At 42.0% G+C, this 11,804-nt stretch overlaps 1 protein-coding gene across 1 annotated transcript; it reads left to right on the plus strand.

The window, feature by feature from the left end:
• The first annotated feature begins 2,910 nt into the window (after positions 1-2,910).
• On the plus strand, positions 2,911-3,908 carry LOC142616210 (non-specific lipid-transfer protein A-like). Its single transcript, XM_075789094.1, has 2 exons — positions 2,911-3,266; positions 3,869-3,908. Exons 1-2 carry the CDS (start codon positions 2,911-2,913, stop codon positions 3,906-3,908), a joined length of 396 nt encoding a protein of 131 aa, XP_075645209.1.
• The last annotated feature ends 7,896 nt before the right edge of the window (positions 3,909-11,804 follow it).

Raw genomic sequence — 11,804 nt, forward strand, 5'->3', positions numbered from 1 at the left:
TGGTCTTAGAAGGGTCTATAGAGGCTTTTGGTAAGTGCCACCATAGCCCAATCCCCAATAAAAAAAAAAAATTAGGAGACCTATAGTGGAATTTTTCAAATGCCACCATTGGTCTAGGTTTTACAAAGGCCTATAACGGCGTTTGGAAAGAGCCACCAAAGCCCAACTTGGAAAAAAAATTTGAGCAACCTATAGTGTTCTTTTCAAACGGCACCATATCGGCATTTGGAAAGGGCCACCAAAGCCCTACCCAAAAAAAAAAAAAGGCTGAGGAACCTTTAGTGGCATTTTTCAAACACCACCATAGGTCCAACCAAAAAAAAAAAAAAAAAAAAAAGCTATTAAAAAAAATAACTCTCATTCTCTCACTCTCTCACTATCGCTAACCCATGCCACCTACCCACGCTACCGATCCAAGCTGCAAATCCATGTTGCTGACCCATGCCCAATGCCGATTTACGAAGCCCAGGCTGTCGACGCATTCATTATCCCTAAATCAATGTTGGGTGGCCAGATTGGTGGTGGTTTGATGTTAGGTGGCTGGATCGATGATTTGGATTGCAAAAGGTACTTTCTTCTTCTTCATATATTTCAAATTTCATTTTTCACTTATTTGTTTTAGAATTGCTTTATTAATTTTGTGTTTGAAATTTTGTAGGTTTCAAAGGAGTTTGAAATTTTGGGTATTTTGAAATTTTGTGAATTTTGAAAATCTGGATATTTTGCTATTAACGAGGTTATTTGGATGGTTGGATGTGCTAAGTTTGGGTTGTTTTTTGTGTTTGGGTGCCTGGATACATTAGGTTTGGGTTGTGATTAGTGTTTGGGTGGTTGAATATGCTAGTTTTTTTTTTTTTTTGGTGGTTGCTGGCAAGGTTTTGAAACCCGGACCGTTCATTGAACCGTAAAAGGGAGAGGTTCAAGGTTTTTGAGGTTGATCTGAGGTTGAACTGGGGTCAAACCGTAATGATGTCATAATTAATTTAATAATTAATTAAAGCCTAAATATAGATATTAAATTTATAAAACTAGCAAAATTGACTAATATATCTATATGTGTGAGAGAAATTTAATGATTTTCAAGCATATATTTAATAATTAAAGAAGAAAGTTAATAAAATAAAATAATAACCATTAAAACAATAAAATTTATGATTAATTTTTGAAGTAAAGTTGAATATCTTTAAAGGATTTTAATTATAATTTTTTTTATTCCTTGTAAGAGATGGATAATTTAATTAAGTAAAATAAAATTGTGTTAAGTTCTTTTTATAAAATAAAAAAAAATTGCTAAAGGGTTGGACCACACGGTTCTTGACCGGTTTGTGCGGTCCAACCCCGGTTTTAGGAGTTCACGAAATTAACTAAAAAATACGGTTCTTTATAGTCACGGGGCAATAGCAGCATTTTGTGGCATTGCTTTAGAAAACTCTATAGCCCAAATGAACCTATTGCACCGTTTTTAGGAACATGTATTTTGTAGTGCTTCTTGGAACAAATTGTCCCTCAAGATCATCTCTTGCTTGTGTTATTGAGGATAGTAACTCATAGTAGAAACTTAAGTTAAGTCAAGGAGATTGCTATGGAAAACTAAAACAACCCTATTTTGCATCCATAATTTAATCTTGGAAGTGGGCAAGATGATCATTTCACATATTCAATAATATGATTGTAATTCAGTCACTAACTCATTAATCACATTCCATAAAAATGATCTTAAGGTTTCAACGATTACAACGATATGTTCGTTTACTCAATGGACAATCGGATGAAAAGATATCATAAGATCAAGTAAACGGTTGAGATGTTGATTGGGTGAAACAAATAGCACATGATTAATTGAAATTGCTTTTAATAGGTCACTCATTAAAATTAATCATATGAAATTTTGTGCTTGGTTGAGTCTACGTCTCAAAATATAGCTTTTTGCATTGGATTAGAATAAAATTACTTTTTAAAAACTATCAGATAATATGATTTTTAATTAATTATGTTCATGAAAATTACTTTAAAAATTCTAATTATCACTTTGTAATATGCTTTATCATGGAAATACAATAAAAATATGTACAAATACAGTTTTAAGTTTGAAATACAATCCAATGCTAATCAAGTAGCAATTTTCAGTCAAGTTGTGGGACGATTTTTGCAAACGTTAGATTTTGGACTAGGCTATTTCTAGCAAAATTTTAGGGAATTGAAATTTCCTACAAGTGTCAAAATATCTGCTCAATAAGATTTTTGAGCAGAGAGATAAGACCCAAAAACTGAAATTTGTTCAAATCTAAAAAGAGTGCTTTAATATAGATTAGATTTCCATACATGGTAGAAATCTGTAATATAGAAAGAAAAAGATTTTTAATAAACAAAATTTTTATTCAGTTCGTCAATGACAAATTCTCGGATACATTTCAAACATGTTACAAATGGAAGGTGGAAAATTCTTTAGGAGATATGTATAACATAGAAGGTGATAAATCATATAAATTTGTCTATTAAACAAATAAATCCATTAATATCATAAAAAAAAAAAAAATCCATTAATTTGCTTTAATGATAGTCTCCACCAGGCTTCATAGGAGTGCCTATATAATCCTACCTCTATAAATTAATAGAGAGCTCGGATATGTTTATTCAGTCCATCAATGACCAATTCTCGGATATGTTTCAAACATGTTAGAAATGGAAGGTGGAGATTTCTTTTGTAGATATGTATAACATAGAAGGTGATAAATCATATACCTTTTTCCTATTACACTAATAATTAAATCCATTATTTTGCTTTAATGATAGTCAACACCGGGCCATATAGCAGTGCCTATATAATCCTACCTCTATAAATAGAGAGCTTGCACCTATACTCCAAACCATTAGTTTTTAACTTCACACTACTGTTCAATCCAATAGAGAATGGAGAAGAATACAATGAGTTGTTTAGTATTAGCCTTTGGGTTGATGATTATTTTGGTCCTTAATGCAAGTGCAAGTCCATCAGATGGCATAACATGCGAGGAGGCTTTAACACAATTGATAACCTGCAACCCATACTTCCTAGGTTTTAGTTCATCGCCCAACCCTATATGCTGTAAAGGTGTACAAAATGTACCGCAACAAGCAAACACCACTACAATACGCAGGTCTTTGTGTGAATGTTTCGAAACTGCTGCAAAAGCATTTCAAATTATACCCGAAAGACTAAAACAGCTTCCCCAACTTTGCAAAGTCAAAGTTCCTGTTCCTCTTGACCCCACTGTGGATTGCAACACGTAATCTCTCTCTCTCTCTCTCTTTCTCATTGTGTGTGTGTAAAAAGGTTCATAATACATACGAATTAATATATATATATATATATATATATATATATATATATATATATATGAACGGGAATAAAAAATGATCATAACGGATCTACCTGGTTGATATGACGATGACGGTCCATACTTGACATGGCCAAGGAGGACGGATCCACAGTGGACGGATGAGTATGATGCAGGGATCATCCTTCCGGGATTATTTCCAAGAAATCTTAAATAAGGATTCACGCTATATAACTAGGGCTGATGTGGCCTTACTTGATCTCCACATGAGCATGCATAAGAAGAATTCTTGCATCGAACGTTTAGTTTTGATCGAAGGATTCTAAAAAGGAAAGAGTTCTAATCCTAGAAGGAAAGGACTTCATGATCAAGGCATGGATGCTAACCCTACACCACTATAAATACGCCAAAACCCTCATAAATCAAGGTACGCATAATTAACTCGACTCTGGCACTCTAGGGTTGTAAAAGACTCTAACTTGACCTTCGGAGGGTTTTTGGCCGGCACCACACCGGTGCTTTCTGTTAGGTATTCTCTTTTCTTTTTGCAGGTGTTGTTTCGGTTTGGAAGTGCTTGCAGCTTACTGGTGATTTTTTTGGCATCATCAGTTGGCACCATCTATGGGAAACTATTTAGCCTTTGCTCTATCCCTGAGACAAAAAGTTGCATGGTACTCACTCGATCGATGGCAACAACCAATAATCAAGGTGACGAATCACACGCCACAGCTCTAGAGAGGCAAGTCCAAACGCTTGCGGCGGCGGTTGAGTGCCTAACCAAGCAGAATCATGATTTAGAAGAGCAACTGTGGCAAATGAATGCACACCCAAGCACACTAGAGGAAGACCAGGACGGTGCTAGTGTGGAGGGGAGGAACACAGAAGGGCCTGAGGGTAGCAACGCTTCAACTAGACCCAAGCGGCAGGAGACCAACCGACCATCCATCTCGGACACCTTACCAACTAACATAGCAGCTGAGATGCAGGAGATGAGAGAACATATGGATGTGATGATGAACGCCCTCAGAGGACGAATTTCCAACGACCTGGACGACCTAGTCCATAGAACAGATTCGCCTTTCACAGCGCTCGTAAGTTCATGCCCCCTTCCCCCAAAATTTCGCATGCCTCAGGTGGAGAACTACAATGGATCCAAAGACCCAATAGATCACTTGGAATCTTTCAAGACCCTAATGCATCTTCAGGGTGTACCAGATGAAATCATGTGCAGGGCTTTTCCCACCACCTTGAAAGGACTTGCGAGGGACTGGCACAGTAGGCTGATGCCTAATTCCATCGGCACTTTTAAGGAATTAGGCGCACAGTTCGTATCACACTTTATCGGGAGTCACCATCATAAGAAGTCTACCGCGTGTCTGATGAGCATTAGGCAATGAGAAGATGAGACTCTAAGATCATACATAGCCCGCTTTAACAAGGAAGCCCTCTCAATAGACGAGGCAGATGATAAAATACTTGTAGCAGCATTCACAAACGGGTTGCAAAAGGGTAAGTTCCTGTTTTCTCTGTATAAAAATGACCCAAAGACTATGTCCGAAGTGTTTTACAGGGCAACGAAGTACATGAACGCAGAGGATGCCTTGCTAGACCGAAAGGAAAAACCTAGAAAAAGGGAAAGGCAGGAAGATACACGGCCAGAAAAGGGACGAAAGATGGCTAGAACCGGAGAGCGATGGGAAGATCGACGACCCAAACTGCCCGCGGGAAGATTCACAAACTTCACCCCTCTCACAGCCCCAATCGACCAAGTGTTAATGCAGATCAAAGATGAAGGAACCCTGACGTTTCCTGGCAAGCTGAAGGGAGATTCGAATAAGAGGCCAAAAGACAGATACTGCCGTTTTCATGGCGATCGTGGCCACGATACGGCGGACTGCTATGACTTAAAACAGCAAATTGAAGCCCTCATTAGGCAAGGAAGGTTGCAGAGGTTTGTGAGAAAGGAGAGAACGGATCAACACCAGGAACAAAATCCCCGACGGGAGAACGAGCATCCTCGACCACCTATAGGAGACATACGGATGATTGTAGGGGCACCGCTTCTGTAGGGTCATCCAAAAAGGCCAGAAAGACGTATTTGCAGATGGTTCAAAGCGTCCAGTCGACAGGTTCCTCACTAAAAGTGACACGACGAGATAACCCCAGCATTGGGTTTTCGGAAGAAAATGCGCAACGCCTTCACCACCCATATGACGACGCGCTCGTCGTCAGCATACGGGCAGGGGACTACAACATGCATCGAGTTTTGGTGGACAACGGAAGCTCAGCAGATATCCTCTACTACCCCGTGTTCCAGCAAATGGGGATTCGTAGAGAACGACTGGTCCCAACAAATGCACCCCTTGTTGGCTTCGGAGGGACAAGGGTCTACCCTTTGGGCGTCGTCACATTGTCTGTGACGGTCGGGGATTACCCACAACAAATAAGCAAGGATGTAGCTTTTCTTGTGGTCGACTGCTCTTCTACTTATAACGCCATCCTCGGACGGCCCACTCTCAATGCATGGAAGGCTGTTACGTCTACCTACCATCTAATGGTCAAATTCCCCACCGAATACGGAGTTGGAGAGCTGCGTGGAAATCAGGTGGCTGCACGGGAATGTTACATCGCCATGATGGAAATGGATGACCACCTACAAGCAATGAGCATCGAGGAACAAAGGACGGTGGCAGAACCGGTGGAAGAATTAGAAGAAGTATAACTGGATGATTCTAGGCCTGACCGAACCACGAGAATTAGCACCTTGGCCAACCAAACAGTCTGACAAGCGCTCGCATTATTCCTCAAAGAAAACCAATATGTTTTTGCATGGAATCACGAGGATATGCCGGGGATAGACCCAACGGTCATAGTTCACAAGTTGAACGTGTCACCCTCTTTCTCTCCTGTCCAACAGAAGAAACGAGTGTTCGCCCCCGAACGAGATCGAGCCATGGTAGAAGAAGTACGGAAGCTACAAGAAGCGGACTTCATACGCGAGGTGTACTACCCTGATTGGTTGGCAAATGTAGTAATGGTCAAGAAGGCCAACGGGAAGTGGAGAATGTGTGTTGACTTCACAGATCTGAATAGGGCCTGCCTTAAGGATAGTTACCCACTCCCACGTATTGACACCCTGGTAGACATGAAATTTTGAGCTTCATGGATGCCTTCTCCGGCTACGACCAAATCAAATTGGATAAGGCTGATCAGGAGAAAACCTCGTTTGTAACGAGTCAGGGGCTTTTTTGCTACATGGTAATGTCTTTCGGGCTTAAAAACGTAGGAGCCACATATCAGAGATTGATGAACAAGATGTTCGCGCACCAAATTGGCAAAAATGTGCAGGTTTACGTAGATGATATGTTGGTAAAAAGCGTACGGGAGTCCGAACACCTAAGGGACCTCCAGGAGACTTTCAATACTCTTCAGTCATACAAAATGAAGCTGAATCCGAACAAATGCGCGTTCGGAGTAACCACAGGAAAATTCTTGGGATTAATGGTATCTCAGAGGGGCATGGAAGTCAACCCAGAGAAAGTAAAGGCGATCATGGAACTATCTCCTCCAAGGGCGGTAAAGGAAGTACAAAGCTTGACCAGGAAGATAGCAGCCTTGAACAGGTTCGTATCAAGAGCGACGGACAAATGCCTCCCATTCTTCCGCACACTGAAGAGATCATTTGAATGGACAGACGAGTGCCAAAAGGCATTTGAAGAGTTAAATATGTATCTCTCCGCTCCACCGTTGCTTAGCCCATCTATGCTGGGGGAAGAATTGTTCCTGTACCTTGTCGTCTCCTCAGCCGCGGTCAGTGCAGCTCTCATTAGAGAAGAAGGAAGGGTACAAAAGCCGATATACTTTATAAGCCAGGCATTGAGAGGAGCAGAAGAGAGGTACCCTCAGATGGAAAAACTCGCATTTGCTCTTGTGACCGTGGCTCGGAAGCTCAAACCATACTTTCAAGCGCATACCATAAATGTCCTGACAGATAAACCCTTACGAAGAGCAATGAGTAGTCCCGAAGTTGCTGGACGGATGGCGCTATGGGCAATCGAACTGAGTGAATTCGATATCCGATATCAACCACGAGCAGCCATGAAATGACAGATATTGGCAGATTTCATTGCTGAATTCACTATCACAAAGGATCAAGGAGCAGAAGAGAAGCCCATATGGAGAGTCCATACAGATGGATCTCCCAATAAACATGTTGGAGGTGTTGGAGTTGTACTCCACACCCCAGAAGGAGATAAGATCGAATGCATGATCCGTCTGGACTTTGCTACTACCAACAACAAGGCGGAATACGAGGCCTTGATAGCAGGACTGGACCTTGCGATAGTGGCAGGAGCTAAGAGTATGGTCGTCTACTCTGATTCTCAAATCGTGACCAGTCAGGTTAATGGGAGCTATGACTGCAAGAATGAAAGGATGAGAAGGTATCTTGAGGAAGTGAAGGGTCGAACGAATAACCTCCAAGCCAAGATGATTCAAATCCCAAGGGAGGAGAACCAAGAAGCCGACCGACTCGCAAAGGCAGCTTCAGCAGAACCCATGATCATCCCTAAATAGGTATTTTCCTTTGTCCAGCTCTCATCATTATTAGATGACATCAGCATGCAGGAAGTAAGCAATGAGTGTTGTTGGACGGCTTCGATAGTGGCTTATCTCAAGGAAGGCAAGCTACCCGATAACAAAGAGGACGCAAGGAAGTTGAAGGTTAAAGCTGCCCGGTTCGTTTTGATTAAAGACGTCCTATACAAAAGAGGATTCTCCCGACCATATCTAAGATGCCTCGGCCGCGGAGAAGCGGACTACGTGATGAGGGAGGTCCATGAAGGAGTTTGTGGAAACCATTCTGGGTCAAGGTCTTTAGTGCACAAGCTACTCCGAGGAGGATACTTCTAGCCAACAATGCAGAAGGATGCCCACACATATGTTAGAGCTTGTGACAAGTGCCAACGATTTGGCAATTTCATAAGGCAACCAATGGAAGAACTTACCCCTATGACGGCCCCATGGCCATTTGCACAATGGGGGTTAGACATCATGGGTCCTTTCCCAACAGCGGTGAGGCAGCTAAAGTTCTTAGTGGTTGGTATTGACTACTTCACCAAATGGGTGGAAGCAGAGGCTTTGGCCACTATTACGGAGAAGAATATCTGTAGTTTTGTATGGAGAAGTATTATTTGCAGATATGGAATTCCGAGGGTGCTGGTTTTAGACAACGGGAAACAATTCGATAACGACACATTCAGAGACTTTTGTTTTCAGCTTGGGATCAAAAATCATTACTCATCGCCCACCCACCCGCAGGCCAACGGACAAGTGAAAGTCACGAACTGATCCTTGTTTAAGATTATCAAGACCCGGCTCGAGGGGGCAAAGGGCATATGGCTAGACGAATTACCAAGTGTTTTATGGGCATACAGGACAACAGCGAGAACACCGACAGGGGAAACACCGTTTCGATTGGTGTATGGTAGAGAGGCTCTTATACCGGCAGAGGTAGGATTAACAAGCTACCGGGTGGAAAGCTACGATGAGAGCAAGAATGACGAAGTTTTACATTTACAGCTCGACCTTGTAGACGAAGTCAGGGCAGCAGCTGCATAGAGATTAGCGTGATACCAAGACATGATGGCAAAGCATTACAACTCCAAGGTTAGGCACAGGGATTTCCAGGTGGGAGACCTGGTCTTATGAAAAGTACTCGGCGCTACAAAGGATGCCTCCCAAGGAAAACTGGGTCCTAATTGGGAAGGACCATAAAAGATCATTTCATGGCATAGGAAAGGAACGTACTACTTAGAGACACTAGAGGAAAGAAAGTTGAGCCATCCATGGAACATAGAGCACCTGAAGAAATACTACCAGTAGACAAAGGGCAAAGACAACAGCAACATTTACCTCCTCATTTCCAGTTTATATTTAGATAGTCATAATTTTTACTTATTAAAGCCAAAGTTTTTATTTTCCATGAACAATATAGTCTACCAGTCCATCATAATAAAAGGAGTTTTATTTAGAACGTATGGAATGTGTTTTGCTCAAAATCTACCAAGTCCACATAGTAGACGGATCATCCAAAAAGGATGAAAATCTACCAAGTCCACATAGCGGACGGATCATCCAAAAAGGATGAAAATCTACCAAGTCCACATAGGGGATGGATCATTCAAAAAGGATGAAAACCTACCAAGTCCACATAGTGGACAGATCATCCAAAATGTATAAAAACTACCAAGTCCACAAGTGGACGGATCATCGAAAAAGGATGAAAATCTACCAAGTCCACATAGCGGACGGATCATCCAAAAAGGATGAAAATCTACCAAGTTCACATAGTGGACGGATCATCCAAAAAGGATGAAAACCTACCAAGTCCACATAATGGACGGATCATCCAAAATGTATGAAAAAAAACTACCAAATCCACATAGTGGACGGATCATCCAAAAAGGATGAAAATCTACCAAGTCCACATAGTGGACGGATCATCAAAAAGGGATTAAGTCCACATAGTGGACGGATCATCAAATAGGATAAAAATCTACCAAGTCCACATAGTGGACGAACCATCCAAAATAGATGAAAATCTATCCAGTCCACATAGTGGATGGATCATCCAAAATGGATGAAAAATTTATCATCCACATAGTGGACGGACCTTTGTTATGTTCATACAATGGACGGATTATCCAAGAGGGTAAAAAGTTATCAAGGCCACAAAGTGGACAGATCATTTGGGACGAATGGAAAATATAGTCCACACAGTGGATGGATCATCTAAAGAAAGATGAAAATGCATCAAGTCCACCATGTGGACGGGTTATCAAAAGAAAGATAAAAATATGTTAAGTCCACATACCATCAAAGAGACCAACAAAATTATAAAAAGAGAGCCACGCATATCACCAAAATAATGTTAACAAAGGCAACGGCTGAAAACCGGATAAAATTGTTTTTGTTCATTACAAAATACACATCAGTCATGAACTATGACGGTCTCCTCATTGGCCTCAGGACCTTCTAGTAACGGCTGGCGGATGTCAACTTCAGTGGATTTTTTGTCATCAACCTTTGGGGCCTCGTCGTCTCCAGGACCTTCGCCGAAAAGCTCATCCGTCCCTTCAGAATCGACGAGGCGAGCAGGGGTTTGGGCCTCGGCGTCTATACTAATGTGAGCCAGATTCAGTTCGGGAAATGACGCCTTTACCTGACGGAGACAATCGTCAAACCCGTCGCCAAAGGAGGAGCCAAGCTCGGCCAGAAGGGAGTCGGAGTCCCGGTATTCCTTGATAGCATCAATTTTGGCCTGACGGATGTTGTCGTCATTAGCTTTTACCGTCTCCCTCAGCAACTCTACCTCCTTCTCCAAATCCTCCCGAGCCCGATCTGACATTTTCAATTTTTCTTCATGACGAATCCTCTAAAGTTTCAACTCATCTAGTTCCTCAACCGTTGCCTTCGCCTTCGCGCGAACCCGTTCAAGAGTTCTCTCTTGGGTAAGACAACGGTCCATCAAGCCTTTGGCCATAAGGACCCCCTGCACCAATACCAATAAGTAAGTTTGGTGTTAAGGAAATTAGGCGAAGCTAAACAAACATGACGGGTAAAACAAATATGACGGGTAAAAACAAATATGACGAGTAACTACCTGAGCTAGGCTAAATAAACATGTTTCCCCCATCGCTTCAGTAGCATGGTTTCCGAGGTCCTCATAGTCTTCATCCGTGATAATGGATCCAATTTGACGGAGAGCATATTGGGGGTCTTCCCGGAGCAGGACGGGCGATTTTTCCTTGACGGGGTCAGGATTGGTCAATAGACCCTTGCCCTTACCTATCCCCAGTTTAGGAGGCAACCTTACCACGCCGGATCCCTGACCGGCAGGTAATCCCGTCACCAGCTTTTGTTTTTTGCTATGACTGTCCCATTTTTCTGTGGAGGGTCTTTTTGTAGCCGGAAGAGACAGACCTGTCCTGGGAGGAAGATCACCTCCTTGTTTTTTCTTGTCCGCCTGCCACTTGATAATGGCCCTTCTCCTTGCATCGTCCATTTCTGCGAAAAGAAGACGGTTAGAAGAAGTGGTATGAGTTAAAATAACGACGGAAGGATTAAAAACTTATGTTTGCGTACTCCGGCGTCGTACCGACGGGCTGCAGTTGTAGGATCTGGACCGTCACAATACCAATGCAGCGTATCTAAGGTGACGAGTTTAATCCAAGTTCTCTCCGACAACTTAGTTTTTTGAAAAATTTTCTCCAGAAAGCCGAATTGCTCTGTTGTAATGGGTGGACGCTCCCTCGCTAAAAAAAAAAAGAAAAAAAAAAGGGTAAGAGTAATTCCATATAAAAAGAAGCATGAAAGGTTAAGAATGAGATGGGCTCATACCAGACGGGGGCATTATTCCCCAAGTTTTATCTATTGGCATGTAGTCATCATCACCTGGACGACTCATCCAGTTATCTCCTCAAAGGA

The sequence above is a fragment of the Castanea sativa genome, chromosome 11 (assembly GCF_040712315.1).
Source record: "Castanea sativa cultivar Marrone di Chiusa Pesio chromosome 11, ASM4071231v1".
In the NCBI taxonomy this organism is placed as follows: domain Eukaryota; kingdom Viridiplantae; phylum Streptophyta; class Magnoliopsida; order Fagales; family Fagaceae; genus Castanea; species Castanea sativa.

Bases quoted from the DNA above. Each gene is read 5' to 3' on its own strand.
- LOC142616210 (XM_075789094.1), top strand. From the start codon at position 2,911: ATGGAGAAGAATACAATGAGTTGTTTAGTATTAGCCTTTGGGTTGATG. The intron at 3,267-3,868 runs GTAATCTCTCTC...TTCTTTTTGCAG, and splicing joins CCCACTGTGGATTGCAACAC to GTGTTGTTTCGGTTTGGAAG.